This window comes from Cydia fagiglandana, chromosome 11, assembly GCF_963556715.1.
Source record: "Cydia fagiglandana chromosome 11, ilCydFagi1.1, whole genome shotgun sequence".
Lineage (NCBI taxonomy): Eukaryota > Metazoa > Arthropoda > Insecta > Lepidoptera > Tortricidae > Cydia > Cydia fagiglandana.
Window position 1 is genome coordinate 7,487,400 of NC_085942.1, and position 26,496 is coordinate 7,513,895.

Sequence of the window (26,496 nt, forward strand, 5' to 3'; positions counted from 1 at the left end):
CCGCCGTTCTTCTCCCTTATTACGTTTAGTTTTTGCAGTGATGCTTTCTAATAACAGTTTATATTATATTGCTTAATACAAAACAAGACGAAGGAAAAACGAAACGCATCGATTTAGATGCTTGGATTTCAAGACTACAACTTCTCTATGAATATGTAATTTGTATCAAATAAATAAATATTTTATTAATTTTCAAAAGCCTTTTCAAACATTAAGAGATATAATTATTTAGTAATATTAGAAAATATATTGGCCATATAACTTTCCATCCGAATGACCCTGTATTTTGACATTTCTGCGTTTTGCAGTGACAAGTGAAATCGGTGAAACCTTTTTTGATAAATATTCAAGAAATCCTTTAAAATGTCCTTTTTTGGTGTAGGAAATCCGTTTTCTACGCCGGTAGGCCAGAAGATAGGTAACTATTGAATTCTCTACAATATCAGTTTACAGGACACATTTCTCCGAAGTGTTTATAAGATCAGTGTCCTTTCCTTTTTGTTGCGCACTATTTATCAGGAAAATACAAGTTTCTCTTTGTCATGGGATGATTGATTTATTATGACTTTCAGAAATAAAGATGTTGCAAGAAAAGTATATTGTTATTGCTCTAGAAACGTAACTGTTTAATATATAAATATCTCACATAGGTGCTAATAACTTTGACCCTCGTTAATTGATTGATATAAATGTTAGTTTAATCAGATGATATGCCGATTCATACTTTCAGTGATGAAAACATGAAATAATTACTCAACTATAAACAAAACTAAAACTACAGATTTCTACATAACTTTAAACCAAGAAGTACATATTAAATAGGATGTTGTTAGCATATAAGTGGGACACTGCATGGTACTTGCTTGTTGTGTGTATTACATGCATCATGTAACAGACTCAGGATGTGGCGAATACCTGTTAATTTACCTTATTAACTTTCAGAACAAGCTACCGATGGCTCTCTTCCATCAGAAAACTGGGCTCTTAATATGGAAATATGTGACATCATAAACAGTACCGCAGACGGGCCTAAGGATGCTATAAAGGCTATTCGTAAAAGACTGACGCAGAGTGCGGGCAAGAACTACACAGTGGTGATGTACACCCTAACGGTTCTGGAGACTTGCGTGAAGAATTGTGGCAAATCCTTCCATGTGTTGGTGTGCAATAAGGAGTTTATCTCAGAATTGGTGAGTTGTAGTTAAGTAAGATCTCGGAAAAAGTGTTTTGAAATAGTTGTGTTGTAGTAAATATCCCTTTGGGTGTCATATAATATAATAGAGTTATATAATACACGGTGTAACATGAGGCAACCAAATAATTTTAACCACACATTTCTGAGGTCAAATGAAGGAAAAAATTTAGTATGAGTTTAGGTCAATTTCGCCAAAAAAAAATTTTTTTTGTTTCGTTTTTTCAATTTTTTGAATGTATTTGTACATAAAAAATAAATTGTGTTGGTAAACGGACATTTTTGTCTCTAAATATGATCATGAATATGCTGTTAAAATTATTCGGTTTCCTCATGTTACACCGTGTATGTGTGGTTCTTATACTTACTGGTATGTATGCAGCTCTATTTAGCTATTTAAGTAAAATTAGAATTAGATTAGAGTTCATTTAGAGAGAAATTAAAGGTAAGGGACCAAGTTAATTTCACATTTATAATAATTTTGTACGGACAACTTCACAGATACGCTCACAACCAATATGTGCCGTACAGCGCCATCTAATTCAGCTGTCGAAAATGTGGATGCCTTATTTTACCTTGTGTGTTAATCTTTCTTTGTCTATACCAGTAGTTAAAGTAGGGATTAGCGTTTTTACTGTATTTTACTGCTAAGTAGATTACACTTGCCTCGCTGTCTAGTGTCTATATAGATTATTAGTATTACCAAGTTCAGTGAACTAGCTGACTCATGGCTATATCAGATAAGGTGACATTGATAGGCACAGGTGATATTCAAATGTATGACATTGCTCTCAACATTGAATGATATAACCAGTGGTGGATTTGCCATAAGGCCAAGTAGGCCCGGGCCTAGGGCGGCAAAATATTAGCGGCGGTAAATCGTGACAAGAAATTTGGTGATGATAACAAGAAATAGCTTAAAATGTAGTCAATATGATAAGTGCTGAGAAAGGGGCGGCTACAGAGCCTGGGGCCTAGGGCGGCAAAGACTGCAAATCCGCCACTGGATATAACTTAATGAAAATGAGTCGCATTATTAGGAAAATTTCATTTAAAATGATGCGTTTTTATTGCTTTTGACTGTATCTGGTGACAGAGATCTATTTTGTCATGTATGTGTTTCCTTAAAACTGTTATATTTTAATTCCTTGTTTTTGTATTAATGCAATTGTCCTTGTTAAAAACTGATTAAAATTTACTGATATAATTGTATAAATTAAATTCTTGTTTATTTATATAATTATTCAGAAACGGCTCTAACAATTTCAATGAAATTTGCTAAATGGAGGTTTTCGGGGGCGATTAATCGATCTAGCTAGGTCTTATCTCTGGGAAAACGCGCATTTTTGAGTTTTTATATGTCTTCCGAGCAAAGCTCAGTCACCCTTTTTGATATACAGGGTGTCCCAGAATTCGACGTCAAGCCGTAAACGGATGATAGACCAAGTCATAACAGTTATCATAAAAATACAAAAAAAATCCAACTCAATCATGTTCTTTAAAAATTATGGTCACTTTAAAAATTCACTAAAAAATCCACACCCTGCAATTATTCAATTATTATTATTATTCAGAGCCCACTGTGTCCCACTGCTGGGCAAAGGCCTCCCCCCTCTTTCTCCACTCGTCTCTATTTAGTGCAATATCTGGCCAGCCTCTCAAGAAGGAGTCCAAGTTATCCCGCCATCGCCGACGAGGCCTGCCGGCTCCCCGGTTAGACTCGTGGGGCTCCCACTCTGTGGTTAACTTGGCCCACAAGTCGTCCGGCATTCGGCAGACATGACCAGCCCAGTCCCATTTTAACTTGGCCGCTTTCCGAGCTACGTCTATTATTCGAGTTTTAGAGCGCAGCGTGGTGTTTCGGACTCGATCCCTTAATTTTACACCTAATATGCTGCGCTCCATAGCTATCTGGCAAACCCCGAGTTTGGACTTCTGAGCTTCCGTCAATGACCAGGTCTGAGCACCGTAGGTGAGAACTGGAAGTACGCACATGTCCATGAGCCTACGCTTGAGTGATAGAGGTAGGTCTCCCTTCATCAGGTGTTTCATTGACCAATAGCTCTTCCAGGCGTTTTCAATAATAATAACTAATAATAATTATTCAATATTACACAATAATAAACAAATTCGAATAAATTATGGAATTTGTAGTAACAAGAGTTAAAGAAAAGAACCATTACAGAGTGTGGATTTTTTAGTGAATTTTTGAAGTGACCAAAATTTTTAAAAAACATGAGTTGGATTTTTTTTTGTATTTTTATGATAACTGTTATGACTTGGTCTATCATCCGTTTACGGCTTGACGTCGAATTCTGGGACACCCTGTATTGTTAAAGTAAAGTTGTTGCGTGGAGGTCTAGTTGAAGCTGAGTATTGGGATTACTAACTAAATTTTATATTACATTTTGACTTACCTAACATAATACAAATCAGTAGAAATGCCCCTAATAGTGGTTTGGCCGAATACCGAATATTCGGTCCTTCTCTCGGTCGAAGCGCCGAATATTCGGCGACCGTATATTATATTATAAAGCAGACATCTTATATGTTTTCATGGAAATACCAAACCATTTGCTATAGTACAAGAATTGAGGCATAGTAATACATAAATCAAATATCTTTATTACCATTTGTATTACAACTACAACTGCAACATAAGAATCACATCTTGACTATAATATGTATAGGTATGAACTATGAGTCATGTCGAAGCTTATCATGAACAGTGGCACAATTCAAAATGAAATGCTATCGCATTTAATATTCTATCTTTTACTGATAAGATTTAAAATAGAATGGCATTTTGTTTTGTGCCACTGTTCACGGTCAGCAACAATGTATTTTTTATATTATTCAACTTAAGGGCCGCCGCCCACAGACTACACAGTATGGTCGGGGATTTTTTGTTGACAAATAGTTACATAAACAATAATCAGCATTAATTACATTACAAAATATGTGGCAATACAGTACAATACAAATACTCTTTCACACCTCAATATAGAAAACAATACAATTTATATAATACAGCAACTCAAGTAGAGGTAATCAACAGGCGGTCTTATCGCTAAAAAGCGATCTCTTCCAGACTATTAGAAAGATTTGACACTCCTTACACTCCCTCGCTCTGTTCTATTCAAGTCCGTGCAAACTTAGACAGACTCTATAATATGCAGTGGCGGATTTGTAAGCTTTGTCGCCCCAGGCCCTGTAGCAGCCCCTTTCGCAGCACCCATCATATTGACTACATTTTAACACTTTGACTACCGAGAACCCGCCTGGTAGGCACTCGTAATGTTTGCTCAGATGCCGGACAACCCGCCCAGCGGGTTGTTTTGTACGCAGATATAGACGACCGGTTTCTGGGGTAGTGCGCCGTTTTTTGCCCGGTTGCGAAAGTGTTAAGTTATCATCAGCGAATTTTTTGTCATAATTTGCCGCCCTAGGCCCAGGCCTACTGGACCTTAGGGCAAATCCGCCACTGATAATATGAAATACAGAAATCAGTTATCAGCTGTTGTACTATCTTACCTTTAAATCAGTATGGGATGGGAGCAACAATGTTATGGTGAGTCACCACTGGTGACGGCGAGTTATCTTATGAATATGTTCCATCTGTGAACAATAATACTACAAAACGTCATGAATCATATCATGATGTTAGAATAGATAGAGTATCCATGCCCCAAGACATTAAATCATTCTGCATGGCCATTTAAATTGCAATCGTAGCTTCATAGCATAAGTTTCATTATTGTTCGACTTCAAAAATACCTTAAGAGGGTGTCAGTATTTAATGCTAAGCTTCCAAAGTACCTGCAATATAATGCAAACAGTTTTATTAGATTAACAGCTTATTGCTTTTTTAAAACCAAATAAGTATTTTTCTTGAGTATGAGTTTCCATCAGTATAAGGTTCTAACAAACTACGTTTCAGTAGGTACCATTACTGTTAGCTAGTGTCCGACTGAACTAAGTTTCGGTTTCGGCATGAAACTTTTATTTCTGCTAAAAAACTGCCAAACATACAACATTGCCCTTTCGGATCTAGTTTTCTATGATGATAAGCGATTCTTTCTTAATTACCTAATACATATAAAATAGGCCTAGATAGTTGTCAAGCGGACCCCAGGCTCCCATGAGCCGTGGCGAAATGCCGGGATAACGCGAGGAAGAAGAAGATAAAATAGGCCTAGTCCGGCACGCGCATTTGGCCGGTTTTCTATAGGTATTTATTTACGCCAAAAATATTGTACTAGTTTACATAGGTATCCACGCGAAACATTACGTCATTATTAATTAATTCCCGAATACTTTACATTTCCCTAGGGCTTACGTGGACGCGTGCTTAGGTACATTGAGAGAAAAGTACAGAGTTTATTTGACGTTCATAAGCGCATTGTAATATGCCTACTTGAATAAACTATTTTTTATCTTTATCTTTTATCTTTATCAACAAAAATAAACTTAATCCGGAGACAAGGAGAGTTAACTAATAGGAACAAATTGACTTTTGCAATCTCTATTAGTTCTTGCAATTTCTATTATCTGTTTGTTGAAATTATATTTGGGATTACTGAGCTGTTTGTAGAAATAAATAAACTTTACAGAAATAGTGATACGTCCATAATTATTTCTAAAACTTCATTTTTCCCCCAGTACAGAACTGTTTTTTAATTCCTGGTGATGATTTTTCTCTCAGTGTACATAACATGTAGACAATTATGTCAATTATACGTAACTTATCTAATAAATATGAATATTAATACCAGGCCGCGTAGCCAAGATGCCAATCGCTAACGCTCCGTAGCGATCGAAACGCAACTGTCACTGTCACACTAATGGGGAAGAGTGATAGAGATACATAATGCTTTTCGTTGTCGAAGCGATAGCGATTGTAACCTTGGCTAGGGGGCCAGTATACCTATTTTTACATATCAGATGTCTCCAGACAAGTGCATACATTGTGTTGCACAATGATTCACTGTGGCCTTCAACGGATATAAAATCTACTTGCTCTCGTATAGGGACGCTTTATATTGACTTGATGGCTTGAAATGAGACGCTCTCTACAATAAGCGTCTTTGTGTACCTACTTACTTAGGTAAACTGTGTTGTGGACCAAAAACATATCTATACAAAAATGTAGACCACCTCCAGACTGCTTTTCCACTGAGGCGGAGATGAGCGCAGATGAGAGGAGACATGGACATGCAGGGATCAACCAATAGCATTCATGGTTGTAATCCAACGGAGTGGAGAAGAGCGTCTCTTCTTGTCTCAGTTTTCTCGGCCTTAGTAAAAAGCCAGACTTTCGGCAGAATCAGAATCAGAATCAGAATATTTTTATTTGTTTAAACATCGGTACAATTATGGTGTTAAATTATGTACAGCAGGCTTCTCTATGTCTTACCCACGGGTGCAGGTATACAAATATTTGATCGCATGCAGCATGCATCTTAACTATAGCATATAACAATTTATATACAGCATAAATTACACCAGGTTATAATGAATAATGATAGGACAGGACAGGAGTCACGTCACAAATAATTTGATTTGCAAAATTTTTGAACGTTCAATCTGTACATAGTACCTATTTGTTCGTGCTTTGTACGCACGAACTTTCCAATGACTTGACATTTGCGACTAGCAGCTTTCGAGTGCGATCGTGTACAATGTGTGCAGCGAGCATTCGATAATTTTCAGCAATCATATACTATTGTGTTGTTTCAAAAGGGTTTATTATGGTTTCCATAGAGAGCTCACTCTTTTGAAGAGACACTTCTCAAGTATTCATCTTAGGGTGTATTCAATGTGGTCTTAGGGTGTATGTTAGTTTTTGTGGTTTGGGTTTGCGTTGGTGCATCACTTTCGTTGGACAAAAAAAGAGATGCAATACGAATGTTCGGGAAGATCCCGATAACAAACCACGAAGTGAATTGGTAGCATTAGAAAAATTACTAATTGAGAAAACAATTTGGTTGTAGTAAAAATATAAACGAAATGCATATCAAACTGTTTGCCATAAAATATTGTGCAACAGCTCTAAATTGGATCGAATAAAACTAGTTCTGATAATGTGATACAAAACTGGTTTATTTTTAGGGTTCCGTACCTCAAAAGGAAAAAACGGAACCCTTATAGGATCACTCGTGCGTCTGTCTGTCCGTCTGTCCGTCTGTCACAGCCAATTTGCTCCGAAACTACCGGACCAATTAAGTTGAAATTTGGTACACATATGTAAGTCTGTGACCCAAAGACGGATATGTAACGTCAACAAATGAATTTTAAACATAGGGGCTACATTTGGGGGGTAAACGATAAAATTAAAAAAACTGGTCAAGTGCGAGTCGGACTCGCGTTTCAAGGGTTCCGTACATCACACAATTTTCAACAATTTTTTTTGTACGTGTAACGTGACGTGAGTGAAAAGTCTTGAAAAACCCGAATGAGTCAATCAAGTTTTCAACACATGTAATATGAAGTTTTCTGGCGTGGTGGCTTATATCTCTGCAAATATGCAAAGTACCTAGCTTAGATAGGAAATTAAATGCCGAACAATAGTACAAGTGTCTAAATGCGAAGACTGAAGACCGAGCTCCGCCAGGCGTGTCTCACTCCGCGATTTCGTCGCTTTGCTACAGGTAGCTAAAAGTACATCCGTTCGACCCCAAGTTTGGGGTTTGCCATAAGCCGCGCGTGGCGCTGTCGCCACCTAGCGGCCATATTTGTGCTGATCGTGACAGACGCGTTTTGTTAGAGAGTGAGTCTTCTGTACCTAGTACTATTATTTATTCTGTGGCTCCGCGTAGAGCTTAAAACTCGGAGCGTCCGACGGGTTGCGCTTCCTACAACTTCCGCAAGTGTTTTAAAAGCGAAGGCCGAAGAGAGATAATACCTACAAGGTGGCCAAAAAATACGCACATTCCCGTAGCCAGGGAGGTTTTGGGATTATACCTACTGAGCAACATTTACTATGGGACCCGAACTCGCGAAAAAAAATGTATCTTCCCATAGAAAACGGACCAGCCAAAACATATGAAACAGCCAAATTTTTCTTCGCGATTTCGGGGTTGCACGTCGGCAACGGGGATACACTTAGTTTATTTTTTGGCCATCCTGTATAGTGCTTTTTAAAACACGTGACAATACCTAGTAACCTAATCAATCAGTACTACAAGTACCAGTGCGGCTGTGTGCCAGATACAGCCTAGTCGCATTTTTTTATCTACAGTCCAACTCACGCTTGAAGCTAAAGGCACGCCTCTTCGGGGCGCTTCGGGTCTTCGGCCTTATGCGGATATCGGCCTAGGGCCTTCGCAATAGCTGTCTACATCATGTTTCACTTAAAGTATTGCGGCTGTGTCCCTAAAAAAACCTAAACCGCATTTTTGTTTTTAAATCCGACTCACGCTTGACTCTAGATTTCTAATAAGTTTTCCTGTCATCTTTAGGTAAAGGACTATTTTGTGTATTTTTTTCAGAATTTTAGACTTAGTAGTTTCGGAGATAGAGGGGGGGAATGGTAATTTTTTGTCTATTTTCTTGAATATCTTCTAAAATTTTTATCGTAAATTTATAAAAAAAAAATATTTGAGATTCTCACAATGAGCTCTTTCGTTTGATATGTAACACGACATAGTTTGCAAAACTTTGATTTTTGATTTTATGGTTTACCCCCCAAAAGTAGCCCCTATGTTTAAAATTCATTTGTTGACGTTACATATCCGTTTTTGGGTCACAGACTTACATATGTGTACGAAATTTCAACTTAATTGGTCCAGTAGTTTCGGAGCAAATTGGCTGTGACAGACGGACGGACAGACAGACGCACGAGTGATCCTATAAGGGTTCCGTTTTTTCCTTTTGAGGTACGGAACCCTAAAAACAAAGTTTTGAAAACTAGGTATATCATGTTACATATCAAACGAAAGAGCTCATTTTGAGAATCTCAAATATATTTTTCTTATAAATTTACGATAAAACGTTTAGAAGTTATTCAAGAAAATAGACAAAAAATGACCATTCCCCCCCCTCTATCTCCGAAACTACTGGGTCTAAAATTCTGAAAAAAATACACAAAATAGTCCTTTACCTAAAGATGTCAGGAAAACCTATCAAAAATCTAGAGTCAAGCGTGAGTCGGATTTAAGAACAAAAATGCGGTTAACGTTTTTTTAGAGACACAGCCGCAATGGTTTAAGTGAAACGTGATGTAGACAGCTATTGCGAAGGCCCTAGGCCGATATCCGCATAAGGCCGAAGGCCCGAAGCTCCCCAAAGAGGCGTGCCTTTAGCTTCAAGCGAGAGTCGGACTGAAGACAAAAAATGCGACTAGGCTGTATCTGGCACATAATCGCAATGGTACTTGTAGTACAGTCAACAGCAGAAGTTGCTAAGCGGCCGAGGTGTTCAAAATTACCTTGACATGCTCTTATTGTCTTAACTATAAAGTCGCGTCCAGATCATTTTAAACCACTCTGACCACTCTCCCGCTTAGGAACTTCTGCTGCTGACTGTACTGATTGATTAGGTTACTATTGTTACGTGTTTTAAAAAGCAGTAGGTATACAGGATGGCTAAAAAATAAACTAAGTGTATTCCCGTTGCCAAAGTGCAACCCTGAAATCGCGAAGAAAAATTTGGCTGTTTCATACATTTTGGCTGGTCCGTTTTCTATGGGAGGATACTTCTATTTTCGCGATTTCGGGGTTGGTCCCATACTAAAAGTTGCTCAGTATAATCCCAAAACCTCCTTGGCTACGGGAATACACTTATTTTTTGGTCATCCTGTAGGTATTATCTCTCTTCGGCCTTCGCTTTTAAAACACTTTCGGAAGTTGTAGGAAGCGCGACCCGTCGGACGCTCGAGTTTTCAGCTCTACGCATTTGGACACTTGTAGGTACTATTGTTCGGCATTTAATCTTCAGAGATGTAGAGATATGCCACCACGCCAGAAAACTTCATGTTACATCTGGTTTTTGATTGACCCATTCGGGTTTTTCAAGACGTTTCACTCACGTCACGTTTCACGTAAAAAAAAATTTTGAAAATTGTGTGACGGAACCCTTGAAACGCGAGTCCGACTCGCACTTGACCAGTTTTTAACCAACATTCTTACTTATTTCTTATGTATACATATTTTAATTAAGTATAAAATAAATTAACATACACATTAAGCTTAATTTGTTTTTAAGAAAACGTAGAATAATATTTATTCCCAATCCGTCGCTAAAGAGCCTCAATATTTCATTTAAAGTTTAAAAATTAAGGTCGTTTTCTGGCTGACCAACACTGTTCATTATCATGTATTTGATGTGAGGTAATGAGTTATTTAAAGGACAAATATAGGTCCCTTGGGCGTCAATATCATAGTCAAAACACGAGCCCATGCCCATGGCACCGCCCTCATTGGATTTGGTCCTTGCTATGTCATATTCCAACGCCGTGAGGTAGATTAAAAAAAAGTAGGCCACGTCCAATACGTCCATCCCCAGAGATTACGCTTTCTGCAATTCATAATTTTGGTATGGATACATATGTGATGTCCCACGGGTAAAGGTACCTTATTGTGGTTGGCGCTTACGCTATTATTAACGCCGCTCCAATATTATTGCGGCGCTATGCAACGTAAGCGCCAGCCGCCATAAGGTATCTTTTGCCGTGGATCGTCACATATGAACTGTGACTGGTTATTTTGTTAACAGGTAAAACTGATCGGCCCTAAGAATGATCCGCCGACCGTGGTCCAAGAAAAAGTTCTGAGTCTCATCCAATGCTGGGCTGATGCTTTCTCGAGCCAACCCGAACTGCAGGTAACATACGGAAAATGACCGTTACTACACTAAAATAAGGTCTATTTTTGAACAGATACCTACTGAAATGGAAATATGGCGTTAGAGAGATCTTGGCTTCCCATGGTTTAGGTACAGCCTTTTTGGTTAACCTAATTGGTCAACAATGGCAATCATTCTTTATATTATCTTCTTAACAGGATGGTTTTTCATATACTTGCTACTAATTAGACAGTAGGTATTAATTAAATTGTTATCAAATGACGTTAAGTATATTTTTACATTTTAATAAGGAACTTTATCAGTCCACCAAATACACCAATTTCCTGTATAACTGAATATTGTACCGAAATACATTTATTTTATTGTTTTCAAGTTTATAAAATACCGTCATTCAACCCTTCGCAAAATTGTACATTACCATTGACCCATTAGGTAGCCATTTTTTTCCTAGCTAGAATCGTTACGACGATTTAGCTTTAAGGAGGTTGCGGTTCCTTCCCTTTTGTGCCCAATTATGAAATTTAATCTATTCCTTTTTTTAGCATTAGAAAGAACTCCACAGAAGCAAGCGTGCAGTTTTTATCAGGCTCTTTAATTGATAATAATTATTGAATTACCTAATGTAGCATGGTCAATACATATAATTTACTTCAAATTATTACCGCTAAAAGTGCCGGATTTGGAACCACAAGCTTACTTCTGCGAAGTTCTTTCTAATGCTAAAAAAAACGGACTATAATCAATCAAATCATACCTACTTCCGATCATTCTAGGTACTTATAACATTTATTATTCTGATTAGTTATTTCGTTTCAGGGCGTCGGGCAAGTGTACAATGAGCTACGTACAAAAGGAGTAGAGTTCCCTATGACCGATCTGGACGCCATGGCCCCTATATTCACACCACAGAGGGTAACTACCTGTACCTAGTCTCAATTAGCTGTTCAGCTGAATTCTAAACACTGCGTATTATTTATATTCATATAATTTATACAACATAAAATTCCTCCTAAATGATGTTTTATCGCTTTCTATAGTTCGTTTTTTTTAGCATTAGAAATTAGGTAAACAATCTTGATGTGTCTTTTAATTGAAAAACACATTTTAAAAATAAGTTCCGGCAAATATGTAACAATTATGAATGTAATACGATCATTTATATTCTTCTGCTTTCAAAAGTAATAGTTACTGATTTTTATAAAGCGTTTTTCAATTAAAAGACATGTCAAGATCGCTTACCTTCTTGCAAGTTCTTTCTAATGCTAAAAAAAACGAACTATAACTTATGCAAATATCAATGTGTCCGATAAGGGTGGCAGAAACTAATTTAGAAAAGTGTTCGCAGAGCGTGCCGGACGGAGACGCTCCGGTGGGCTCGCCGGCGCGCGGTCCACCACAACTGTCTCCTAACCACGTGCCCACCGAACTCCCACCTAGCACTGTAAGTACCTTTTTCTATTGGAAATTAGAATAGAATATAATTTATTCGTAAGCACAAACGAACAAGATATTACATAATATAAATGAAAACACAAAGTAAGATTAAAGTGCCACGAAATGGACCCATCTCAGCATGTTGCTGGTGGCTTCCAGTGCTGATCTTCCGATGAGACCATCAGGTGAGAAGAATCGCGGAAGGTAACAGACAAGAAGAAAAAGACATAGAAATAACATAAAGTAAACAAATATGTAGTTAAATAATAATAATACTTACTTATAGTCCGTTTTTTTTAGCATTAGAAAGAACTTCGCAGAAGTTCACTTGTGGTTCTAAATCTGGCACTTTTAGACGTAACAATTTGAAGTAAATTATATGTATTGACCATGCTACATTAGATAATTCAATAATTATTAACAATTAACGAGCCTGATAAAAACTGCACGGTTGCTTCTGCGGAGTTCTTTCTAATGCTAAAAAAAACGAACTATAGAGTTACTATTCTTACCATTCGACTCTGGAGGGAAGCAGCCAAACCGGCTTGAACTAAAGTGCCTGCATTATAGCGTTCCAGAAAATAGGTATTTATTCCCTTTGGCACTATCCAGGAATCGATTCTTCAATATTCTTAGAACGCTGTCAATTTCATGGTGCTGGTGTTCAATGTTCATGCTTAACTTTCCCGACCTCATAGCCATAGCCTCTGGTGAGAACCATGGTATAATAATATACTCCGCTTGGTACTCTCTTCCCGTCTCTTCGTGGTCACATGACTGACACAAGACTACGTCATGCGACAGCGCTATATGATAATATGCGATAGCGCTATATATAGCGGCCATGTTATTGTGACGTAGGCTTGTGTCACTCTGGGAAGAGAAGACCATGTTTTATTAGACTATGGTGAGAACGATATATGACCGGGTAGGGGTGCGAAACTCCACCCTTCGGGCAAACTCGGCTCTGTTCGGCTCAGCATTGCTCCGAGCAATTATTAGGGTTGACACAATGCGTGCACGACCACAGATAAGATGGGTAATGGCTTAAATTTTGACAACCCTAAATAGCTGAAAGTGTCATTTATTAGAAAGAGACTGTATGATTCGACGCTAAATCGCTGGCAAACTTCGGTTTTGGAAGTTTCCTTTCTGTACGGTAGTACCATAATTTATACTGTGGGTGAGTTAAAAATGACAATAAATGTTTTCAATGATTACCTACAAAGGTTCAGTAGCATGCCATAGCACCTAACAGAATAATAGTATTGTCGAACGTTCAAGGCATTAACGCTGACATAGATCGGCAGTAGAGCGGAAAAGTGGAGAACTTTTATTTCCTTAACTGTATCTGTATTGATGTACCTAGGTAAGAATTGTGTTTGACCTTTACATTATCGTGTCGTTTTAGTAAAAAATTGTCTGAGGCGATTGAAGATTTATGTCGTATTTTAATAATGTAACGTAGTCATTTTCTTAAATTTTCAATTAATATTTTGTTTGTGTTACAACATAGTTACAATAATGAAAACACCAATCGCATCGTTAAACCTTTTTTTCCATGGAATGACGTCCTGTAATAGGTATTTTAAGGGCCACTCCGCACTAGCGTCTTTCGAGCGTTAGCGTATAGTCAGCGCTATGGAAAATGGCGTTGCTGCGCAGTTGCGTCGAGTAGCAAGCATATAGTTGACTAGACGCCGACGCTAGAGAGACGCTAGTGTGACTGTGGGGTGGCCCTTAGGTCAAAATTGAAAATCGTTTTTAGTTAAATTTCAAGTCGCTCAACGAAAAAAAAACTATTTAACAATTTATCACATTTTACTTCTGTGTAGTAATAACTGGCGGTTTAGCATGAGTTGCTTTCTCGCGAGTCTATACTTAAAGTCGCGCTAGATGTACGGAGTCGCGCGCGAGAACGCAACTCATTCTAGACCGCCTGGTTTGTTGTTTCTCTACCAAACCTTGAAATTATATCTATGATACGAGAACGCCGGGAACCTATTGCATATTTACTCACTTATATATTCGTTTATCTAAGATCTGTTGGAAACCTATTTAATCCATGTATATTTCAGGTGTCACTCTCAGACAGCCAAATGGCCAAGCTTCGCGGAGACCTGGCCGTCGTAGAAGGCAACATGGCGGTCATGTCCGACATGTTGAACGAGCTGACCGCACAACCACCCGCCGCCACACACCAGAGCGACATTGATTTGCTTAATGTAAGTTCTAGGCATTGTACACTGATTTATACCGTGTAATCCAACTTCGAACAAAAAATGAGCGGATCTCGGGTATAAAAACCAGTGACGATGGGTTTTCTAAGGGGGATGCCCGGATGGACCGTACGAGATCGTAATCGCTGCTAGGAGCCGGTGGATGCAAGCGCAGGACCGAACGTTTGGCAATCGACGCCAGGCCTATGTTTAGTAGTAGATATGTGTGGCTGTACTAAAGCCAAGGCACGTACGTACCTACGCGACGCGTATACGCGGCCTGTACGCAGTCGAAGAAGAAAATTTAGTGCTAGACTTGAAATCCCCCTTTTAGCGTTACTATTTGTAAATAAATTGTAGGTATGATTAAATAAAAGACGCTTGTCCTAACTATCCAATTTAAATACCGTGTGAGAATATCATGGTAATTTCTTGTACAGGAACTAGCAGACACACTTCGCGCGATGCAAACCCGCGTCGCTGAACTAGTCGCGCGACTCGGCGAGTCACCCCTTACTGGTGCCCTTCTGCACGCCAACGACCAGCTCAACAATCTACTGTTACGCCACGCTCGCCTCCTCAACAACAGGTGAGGTTACAGGAACTAGCAGACATGCGACAAACGATGCAAACCCGCGTGGCCGAGCTAGTCGCGTGGCTCGGCGAGTCACCCCTTACAGGTGCCCTTCTGCACGCCATCGACCAGCTCAACAATTAGGGATTGCAATCCGGTCCGGCGGATCCGGTAATCCGGCCGGATCCGGCACATTTTTCATGATACCGGATCCGGCAAAATTCACCGGATCCGGTCCCGGATCCGGTAAAGTGAAATAAAGCGCTAAAATATAAAATAACAGCTTAAAACACTGCTAAAATTTAAAAGTTCTCGCCAGTATTCGAATTTTCTCGCTCGCAAACAGCAACACAACAACTTGTTTGTTAGTTGACGCCAGTCTTCTAGCCGACGAAATATGTGTCGTGAGATTTCCGTGCACCGTAAGTACTGGATTGGTTTATATTCAATTTATTGTGTTGTTACATTGTAATTTAATGTACATGTTCTTTCGTTTTATTTTGTACAAACCATTTTAGCCCACTTATAATAAGTGTTACCTGCATTTAAAATATAATGAATAAATATTTATAAAATTAAATAGAGAAATATATGTTGACTTTTGACGACCGGTCTGACCTAGCCAGTGGGTAGTGATCCTGCCTGTGGACCCGCGATCCTGGGTTTTCGAATCCCGGTAAGGACAATTATTTGTGTGATGAGCACAGATATTTGTTCCTGAGTCATGGTTGCTTTCTATGTATTTAATTTTAAGTATTTGTATGTTATATATCGTTGTCTGAGTACCAACAACACAAGCTTTCTTGAGCTTACCGTGGGGCTTAGTCAATTTTTGTAAAAATGTCCTATAATATTTATTTATTATTATTATTTATATGTTATTTTGTTATTATTATGCTACTAAATGTACTTGTATAGGTATACACGTTTATTGATTTTGTTTGCTAAAACTAAAATGGTTGAATTGAGAGCACCTTTTTGTTGGAAATGTGGGTTGGGCTATAGATATTTTAAGAGAAAAAGAGGATTTTATTTGTGGTTAAGTAATGAAAACGTTGATTTTTGAAATTTACAACAGCCATCATCGAATTAAACCGTTGTGAGACATACTAACATTGAATAATTTACGGTTTAGACTCACTTGTTTTTAGTCACTCGCGCGACATGTTTCGGAGAGCCTATGTCTCCTGTTAAGACACCCGTTTTATTAATCCATTAAAAAATATCCTTAACTTCGCATATAACGCTAAAAACATGATAAAATACGTGACTTGATGAATTTTTTATCCGCAATACCAATCCGGCCGGATCCGGCCGGATCCGCCGGATTGAGGCCAAAATCCGGCCGGATCCGGCCGGATTCAAAACCAGTCCGGTTTGCAATCCCTATCAACAATCTACTGTTACGCCACGCTCGCCTCCTCAACAACAGGTGAGGTTACAGGAACTAGCAGACATGCGACAAACGATGCAAACCCGCGTGGCCGAGCTAGTCGCGCGACTCGGCGAGTCACCCCTTACTGGCGCCCTTCTGCACGCCAACGACCAGCTCAACAATCTACTGTTACGCCACGCTCGCCTCCTCAACAACAGGTGAGGTTACAGGAACTAGCAGACACTAAAGATCGTGTGATTCACTATAACACGCAAATTTGTCAAACTTGGCCTTTATTAGCATGATAATACGAACCATAGCATGAAATCACGTGTTTTCGTGAATGACACGATCTATGCAAACCCGCGTGGCCGAGCTAGTCACGCGGCTCGGCGAGTCACCCCTTACTGGCGCCCTTCTGCACCAGCTCAACAATCTACTGTTACGCCACGCTCGCCTCCTCAATAATAGGTGAAAACAGTCTTATACGTACAAGATAAAGGTTCGGTTTTCAATGATCGGGACAGGTCGTGAGCCTGAATTTGAAAATTTTAACGTCCGTAAGTCTTTATTTTTTTTTACGTTTCCACTGCTCTGATAATGTGTAACTGACATCATAAAATGAGTTCAAAAATTTCTACATTTTAGCTCTTATTCATACCTGCAGAATAGGCACTGCAGAAATGGTAGAATTAGACTCCTTTCAGTCCACTAGAATGACTGATTTCAAATAAATGAATATATATCGCTTAAAATATGTGACGTCATCTATAAAAAGGGATCTTATTGTCGATGGCGCTTACGCCATTATTAACGATGCTCCGATATGCATACAATGCCGCGCGATACTGTGCGGCGTAAGCGCCATCGAAAATAAGGTCCCTTTTCATAGATAGCTTCATATTAAGACTTAACATTCTGATGTACAAATGTAGCGACCTAAGCTACTAGAGTTGTCAAGGTTACCCTCTCAATAACATCCCTCGAGACGCCGTATAGACGGCTCCCCGCTGGTCGTAATAAGACGCCATACCGAGGCCATTTATAACGACACGAACGCGAGTAAATCGCCAAATGGCACTTACGTCGGAATGACGATGTCACTGTAAAAAAAATTAGTTGATATTATTACTCGAATTTAAACTGTTGTGAGACATACTAACATTGAATAATTTCACTCTGTTTTTAGTCACATGTTGCGCGAGTGACTAAAAACAAGTGAGTCTAAACCGTAAAATTATTCAATGATATTATTACTTTTATCATCATTCTCTTGGGGTTGGCGCAGTAGGGTTTGTATTTTTCATCCATACTCTCTCGCCCGTCATTACATCATTCACTTGCGTTCGTTCATATCATCTCTCACACAATCCATCCATATTTTCCTCGGTTTGCCTCTCCCGTTACTTCCCTCTACATTCATTCGTAATACCTTTCTCGTCACACTTTCATCACTCCGCATCCCATGCCCGTACCACGCTATGATGATTACTTTTATATTAGTTTTTAGATTGACTGTATGCAGTAAAGGTCATCTTCGAGAAAAACAGATCAATTGCAAACTTATCCGAAGACATGACTTTGTTTACAAAAACGTGTCCTTTTTATATATTTAATGATGGTATACCATCTGTCCAAGATCTTGGTCCAATTTTATTGCGTCTTACTCTCTCATTAAGCAAAATGTGAGAGAAAATACACATTGGACAAAGAAATTGGACAGGTGGCAGACAACCATAACAAACAGACGAAGGAAAAATAAACAGGTTTTATAGTTATACCAAGAAAAGTCTGCAGCGATTTCGATAGCCCACGCAGTGCAAGTGTTATTTTAAACGTCAAACTTCTATCAAAGTATGACGTATAAATAACATTTGCTCTGTGTGGGCTATCAAAATCGCTGCAGACTTTTCTAGGTCTGACTATAAACGAAAGTCTTGCTTGTTATCGTAGGCCATACAAAATATAATAATTTTAAGGAAGCACTTATAAGCCAAATTTATTTGTGTATTTTGTATTCAGAAATGCAGCCACCGGCGGTGCTACTCCTTCCGCCATCCTGGGGGCGGCTATGGGCGTGCCTTCTGCTGATACCCGTAAGTTGACGTATACCTTACTTTTTAGAGTTCCTTACCCAAAGGGAAAAACGGGACCATATTACTATGACTCCACTGTCTGCTGTCATCAGGCTGTATCTCATGAACCGTGATAGAACTAGACAATTGAAATTTTCACAGATGATGTATTTCTGTTGCCGCTATAACAACACATACTAAAAAGTACGAAACCCTCGCACTTGTCCGATTTTTTAATGTAATATTCTTAATACTTTTGGCGCAAACTTTTTAATTTGTTATAAATAATATTGTATGTTAGTCTACGAACGCTAGTCTCCGACTAGTTATTGCCACCTAGACTATACAAGATATAAAATCACCTGTGAATATATAATAGTACATTATTGTCGAGGCTCGGAAGTAGCAACTTGCAGGCTGAGGATTCGTTTTAAACGGACGACCTTGGGAGTCCGTTTAATTGAATCCGAAGCCAGCAAGTAGCCTTCCAGCCGAGTCATATATAGTGCTTTTCTCAAAAATGGTGCAAGAAATATAAATATCATAGAAATATTTTACAAAAGAAACGTTCTTACATATATATTTTCACAGAAAAAAGCCCTTGCCGCCTTTTTATTTTTTTTTGATAAAAAATAGAAGTGTATTTTTCTGCCAAAAATACGCCAACCTATTTGAGACATCTAAATAGTCGCGGTACTAATCATCTGTTTGGCTGTTTAATGGACCTGTGCCTTCATCAAAGTCGACTTTGCCGTCCATTTTTGAGAAAATGATTTTATTGACTTGTACAAAGATTAAATAGTACGATTTTTTTTCTTATTCCAGCAAAGAAAAACGATGATGATGCGCTTATCGACCTGAGTGATGATGTACCTGATATTACCAAGCTAAGTGAGTAAAAATGTAAACATTATTAGAGTCTGTGCGCAAAGAAAAGAGTCGTGAAATGTAGGGGAGACCATACATTCTACGACTCTTCTCTTTCCGCACAGACCCTAGTAATAACTACTTATTTTAAACTGCGTTAACTTTGAATTTAAAAAAATGCTTCCATATAAGTGTGGGGGATAGATTTGCAGAGATTTAAAACGCAATTAAACCAATACTAGAAATTTATTCAGACCTTTTATGAGTACTGTTATTGATCGACTGACAAATCTAAAGGTAAACAAACATTTCATGGAACCGTTGCTATCCAAAATCAAATTTGACTGGGTTCCACTTATTGCCAGTACTGTGTAACCTTAAAGTAGGCGCAACTGCAAATATCACATTATCATAATATTTCAATAATAAGGCCTATTTTCCCATTTTCAGCCGTAAAAGACGCGCAACCTGATAAGTCTCCCGCCAGTTCGAAGGACGAATTCGACATGTTCGCACAATCCCGGAACGTGAGCTACGACAACAACAAAACCGGGTGAGCAATAATTTTCTAATTACAACACCTTACCTACCTACAACATCTCTGAAAAAAAAACCATGTTTTTTGACCTTTCACAGGACAATTTAGTACACACATTGGGTTAACTTAGGCGAATGAAGGTCAGCATTGTGTACAGTGCTTTTTTTTGACACGTGTCGAAGCCGCGCGTGCTCACTTGGTCAAGAACTTCCACATATTGGCTCGACATCTTACATAAATAAGATTGATTATTTAAGATCTTACATAAACAGAAGATTGAAAATACAGTCGACAACGTGAAGATGCTTAAATTTGGGCCTGCGCAGACCACGTACAACCCTATTTTCAATCGCCTGAGTCAGCTCAACGTGCGACAGTGACAGTTGCGTTTCGTTCGCTACGGAGCGGAAACGATTGGCATATTTGCTCGCACCCCTGTATGTATAAGGTCGAATTGTTTCAATATTTGCTTACTTTATGATTGTATAATATGTATTTATAATATAGAAGCAGTTACGCCGCGAACCTGGAGGAACAGACGTCGGGTGGACTCGCCTCCGCCGCCAACCAGCGCGCCACACAAGGACAACCCGCGGTGAGTCATTTAACTGTCATCATTTTTAAAAACCGGGCAAGTGCGAGTCGGACTCGCGCACGAAGGGTTCCGTACCATAAAGCAAAAAAAAAAACGGAAAAAAATGCAAAAAGAAAACGGTCACCCGTCCAAGTACTGACCACGCCCGACGGTGCTTAACTTTGGTCAAAAATCACGTTTGCTGTATGGGAGCCCCACTTAAATCTTTATTTTATTCTGTTTTTAGTATTTGTTGTTATAGCGGCAACAGAAATACATCATCTGTGAAAATTTCAACTGTCTAGCTATCACGGTTCGTGAGATACAGCCTGGTGACAGACAGAGGGACAGACGGACGGACGGACGGACAGCGAAGTCTTAGTAATAGGGTCCCGTTTTACCCTTTGGGTACGGAACCCTAAAAATTCAGATATTCAATGTTGTTATCCCACTTCGGCAGAGCCTATAGGGATTTTAGCTGTCTATATACGTAGGTAGTTAGAACTCAGTTCAAAATGTACCAAATCCATGTCATCGGTTCTGTCGACTCAGTAGGTTTGACGACCGGCCTGGCCTAGTGGGTCGTGACCCTGCCTATGAAGCCGATGGTCCCGGGTTCGAATCCTGGTAAGGGCATTTATTTATATTATGATACAGATATTTGTTCCTGAGTCATGGTTGTTTTCTATGTATTTAAGTATTTATATATTATATATATCGTTCTCTCAGTACCCACAACACAAGCCTTCTTGAGCTTACCGTGGGGCTTAGTCAATTTGTGTAAAAATGTCCTATAATATTTATTAAAAAAAAAAGGAGTTTCGATGCTACTGTGGAACATGAGCGATGCCCTACTAATATCAATAATAGTAACGCTGTCTGTCTGTTTCTTCTTCATGCTTAAACCGCTTTAAATGAAATATGGTATGGAAATGGTTTGAGTCCCGGTGGAAGACGTAGGATACATAGTATTTATCCTGGAATACATACCTTAAGGGCCTATACATACCTAATATATACGTTGTAACTAGCGATGAAAATTGCATGAAAGATCTTCCAAAGGCCCCTGTATTTTTCAATAAAATACAGTATCTTTCCTTGCGGCTCTTCGATTGAATCTTTCGCAAGTTTAAGTTTTTTACGTGTAAAATCTTCGAGCAACACGGAAGGGAGGCGGCATTCGCACTATTTCCCCTCTGCCGAGGTACAAGATTAGCGCGTCAATCTAATCTAGCGCGGGTAATAAAACTAGTTGCACTTGGATTTTTCACTAGACCGAGTCCAGACGCGCGCGTGAACACTGCTGCACAAAAATGCCTATTTGCTCGGTTTTTTGTTATAAAAAGAGGTCGAGGACATCAAATTTACAAAAAGAAAGTGTTACATTTCACATGTAATATTTTTACATATCATACGTTAAATTACATTTAAATACAATTATTATATTTTAGTCTCAAGTAATTGTTGGATTTATCGATTTTGGTCGCTCAGTACAAATTGTGGATCGGTCGAGCGACAAATCCGACTTCTCATCTCTCAGAATACAATGACATACTTCAACGAAAATGTGTTAGTGTGCGTGTTGTGACACTAGTCACTCGTCCGTACACAAAAAGAGATCGAGGTTTGCAAGATTTGTCTTTGACGTGTGTCATTTTCTATGTATTTGTGTCGTCATTACAGATTGGATTTTGTATGTAAGTGTGTGAGAAATGCGACTGTGTGCACCTTTCCCCCCGCGAAAAATGGCAGAAAGATTTGTACGGCGAGATATCGCTTGGGCCCCTCCCTTCCGACGTGTCGGAAGCCGGTGTTGCTCGAAGTGTAAAATACATTGTATTTTTCGCATTATTATATTATTTTATGAATAGTGACTCGGAACGTATTGGCTCTCATACAAACAAGTGACTTTTCATTCCGCTCAGACTATATTTCGATATCAGTTAACTAAAGAGGTTGAAATTATCAATTATGACGAAATATTTTTAATCTATGCTCTATGTGACATGACAAGTCATTATTAAATAAACTTGTAAAATACACAGTATAAAACAGGTATTATACGTGTATGATTGTATTTATCAGACAAACGTCAGTTTTGTTTTTTTCGAAAGTTATATGTATTTTATAGGAAAGATACAAAGTTTCGAAAGAAACAACATGAATCTTTCGCCATTTTCATCTCTAGTTGTAACTCATTGTTTTACTATATTATGCCTTGGTATACTTGGTTCATGGTGCGGTGTAGTCCAAATTGTACAAACTCAAACTCAAAATATACTTTATTCATGTAGGCCTAGCAACAAGCTCTTATGAATCGTAATTAATCTTAATCTAATTATCAGAGCAATTTATTGATGTTAAACTGTGTTCTTCTATCTTTATTTATTTTTCTTCTTAAGTTAGGTTAATTATAATATGAATATAAAAGTAAAAAGTTTTAAGTCAAAGTTCTTCTATTATTATTATTGTGTACTTCTTGTAGGCAATTTTACTTTTTGTTGATTCCTTTTTGTTTCATTTTATTATATTTTACACAGCCCACTGAAATGGACCAAAGAGAGATTGACGAAATCGCTGCTTGGCTCGCCCAAGAAAAGGTCTGGTTTTATTATTTGTTATTATTTCGTTCAATACTTCATTGATTTGCTTTTTTTACTGCTGTATCTTGCTTTCACTTTTTATTGGTTTTAACTCAACATCATTTTCACATCACTAACCTTCATAATCACACATCCTAGTTCAGCATTCAAGTTTCATATCATCACTAATCAACGAGACATCATCATAATACATTTAAATATATTTACAACACTGTTTTAATTAACAAAGTCAGGGTGAGAAATGGTCGTTACACTATTATTTAAACAAACGCTATGGAAAATCGCTGACCCAATATATTACAATATGGGTTCTATGTTTCACTTTTAAGGCCGAGCCACACCGGCTTGCGTGTGCGTGACGTGGCGTGTGCGTGCGCTAAAATGTTGGAGCCGCACACGCACACGTCACGCAAGCGGTGTGCCGTCTCTCATAAAGATCTGTATACTACAACGCCGCACGCGCACGAGCACGTCACGCACACGCAGCCGGAGTGCACAGGCCTTTATCGAACTGAAATTTAAACATAGTCATAGTGACATAAGTCATATTTCAATTATCTTGAAAATGTAACATAGAACCCTGTAATATTGGGCCAGCGGAATGTTGTTTCTTTCACAAATTGGCTTTTCCGTATAGCACAGGAACTAACCCAAGAGCCACACTGCACCAATTAATTCGCGCAGACCGAAACTTTGCTTCAATAGCTGATTTCACTGTTGCGGAATTTTTCTATTTGTTTCCGCTGGTAACATTGGTTGGTTGGTAATATTGAAAGTGAAATATGGGATAATTCCCACTAGTTACCATCAAAATCTATTCAATGTTTATCAAACTACGATGATAATTACAGAGATTTTTTTAAGATGTCCAGGATACGTTATGAAAAACAGTTAAGTATCATTCGGACATCTTAAAAAATAACTACCTATAGCAGTGGTGGACTGGTAACACACGAAAATAAATAATTCTAGTTGTTACCAGTGGTAACAACCCGCTGTCACGGATCAGGGTGCGTAGCCAGCATGTCAATCGTTATGGAAGAGGGACAGAGAGAGATGATTACGCTACGCCACGAAGAGTTAACGATTGGCATGTTGGCTAAGCAGCGAGGTATTCGGCTCACCCGCTTCAACTTCATACGCCCTTATTCATAAACGTCTACTAAAGTTGACAAGCCGATAATAATCGTTTGTCCCTTTCCATCATACCAATACGTCGGAAAGGGACAAACGATTGTCAACTTTAGTAGACTGTAGAGTTATGAATAAGGGGGATAATCTTTGTTCTATATCTAGGCGGCATCAGAAGCCAACGGCACCACCGAGAGCGTGACCAGCAGCGACTTCGACAAGTTCCTCGCGTCCCGCGCCGCCGCCGCCGACGCCCTCCCCCCCGCCACCACTACTACCACCAACCCCCCCTCTACCACTACCACCCCTCGCCACCGCCAGATCAACAAGGACGACCAGGACTCCATGTTCGCGCTCTGATGCCCTGAGGTGCGATAGGTGACAGGGCTGAACATGGTACGGGGGCTTCAAACATGGAAAAAATATGTCACCATGGAAACTGCACTGGTATGTTATGAAGCTTAAAAGTAGGCAATATTATCGCCTGAAAATAGCACTCGTATGCATAATGATGTTTGATATCTCGCCCCAAAAATTGTACCATGTGAATTGGCCTTAAGTTACAGCGGTTGTTTATAAGATGGTAAGTTTTAAGTGCGGTCACCGAGCAAGGAGAATATAGTACGTTGACCCGTCGCTACAGTGTTACTAAAGCTGCCAAAACAATGAGGGAATTAAAAAAAACTATTTATATGCGCTTGTCAACTGGTAGGTTCCTTTCATGAACTGTTTTTTTTTTAACCTATATGATATGTATTTTAAAGTGCGACGTTTGAGCAATACTGCTTTTTGACCGGAATTTCAATTCATCAATTTATGGTTTTGTGACGACCTTTAACCGTTAAATGTACAGTCGCCATCAGAAATATCGGAGCGGCCAAGGTGTTCATAAATATCTGAACACCCCAGCAAACATTTTAAGTATTTTTTCCTAGGCTCGAAGAAGATTTTACCAATTTAAGTGAAAATTACGTCCTAAGTCACCAATTATTTTACGTATTGTACACTTTTACTTCCAAGTCAAAATATAGGAATAATAAAACGTAAATTTCACTTCATAAATACACCATGAAGTCAGGGACTTAGGGGTTGAAAATAAGGCGAAATATTAGGTAAAATTAACCTTAAACCCTGACCAATAGGTCAAATCTACTAATAAGGTATTTTAGGTGTATTTGCGACGTAATTATTACTTATACGGGGACTATGAAGTCACGGACTTAATGGTTGAAAATAAGTCGAATTACTAGGTAAAATTAACTTCGTAGCCTGACCAATAGGTCAAATATACTAATAAAACCTTTTAGTTGTATATGCGACGTAATTATTTCTTATACGGAGACCATGAAGTCAGGGACATAATGGTTGAGAATCTGTCGAAATATTAGGTAAAATTAACTTCGAACCCTGACCAATAGGTCAAATGTACTAATAAGGCATTTTAGGTGTATATGTGACGTAATTATTTCTTATACGGGGACCATGAAGTCAGGGACTTAATGGTTGAAAATAAATCGAAATATTAGGTAAAATTAACTGCAAAGTCTGACCAATAGGTCAAATGTACTAATAAGACATTTTAGGTGTATTTGCGACGTAATTATTTCTTATACAGAGACCTTTAGGTCGTCGATTTTATGTCGATTTAGCTACTAATTTTAGGTAAATGTTATCGATATTAAACTTTCGTGAGACATATTTTAAATTGTTTATACGACAACGGTTTCACTCACTCAGCGCGATCAGTGCACGAGTTGCAGCCGCCGCGAGCACTCGAGCCTGAGGAAGGACCCCCGACGGGCCCGAAACATGTCGCCAATAGCGACTAAAAATTCAAGTGAGTGAAACCGTTGTCGTATAAACAAGGTAAATGTTACTTAAAATAGATACCAAATTGCGACCATATAGTTAAAATCACTTGTAAAGTACTATCAATACTATAAGGTTGTGCCGCCATTTTCTTTCATTATAACGAGATGCTAAATATGAAATTGCATAATTTAAGTTGTTATATCTTGAATGGTGCCATCGCACGGTACTTCATTGTGCTAATATTCAAAATAAAACAATATTTTTGATCAAGTCAATACACTCACACACACAAATATTC

General features: G+C 38.6%; 2 protein-coding genes across 2 annotated transcripts in view; both read left to right on the top strand.

The window, feature by feature from the left end:
• The window catches only part of LOC134668824 (uncharacterized), a 197,160-nt gene that overhangs the window by 164,630 nt on the left and 6,034 nt on the right, over nt 1–26,496 (top strand). The window lies entirely within an intron of this gene.
• LOC134668834 (TOM1-like protein 2) lies at nt 289–26,149 on the top strand. The gene is made up of 13 exons (XM_063526301.1): nt 289–418; nt 943–1,190; nt 10,907–11,014; nt 11,813–11,908; nt 12,342–12,437; nt 14,509–14,655; nt 15,090–15,238; nt 18,621–18,694; nt 19,499–19,564; nt 19,991–20,093; nt 20,586–20,673; nt 23,193–23,252; nt 24,552–26,149. Exons 1-13 carry the CDS (start codon nt 364–366, stop codon nt 24,744–24,746), a joined length of 1,485 nt encoding a protein of 494 aa, XP_063382371.1. The 5' UTR covers nt 289–363; the 3' UTR covers nt 24,747–26,149.

Excerpts from the sequence above, each read along its gene's own strand:
- LOC134668834 (XM_063526301.1), top strand. The coding sequence starts at position 364 with ATGTCCTTTTTTGGTGTAGGAAATCCGTTTTCTACGCCGGTAGGCCAG. Across the intron at positions 419-942 it reads GCCGGTAGGCCAGAAGATAG|AACAAGCTACCGATGGCTCT; the intron begins GTAACTATTGAA and ends ATTAACTTTCAG. Across the intron at positions 15,239-18,620 it reads GCTCGCCTCCTCAACAACAG|AAATGCAGCCACCGGCGGTG; the intron begins GTGAGGTTACAG and ends TTTTGTATTCAG.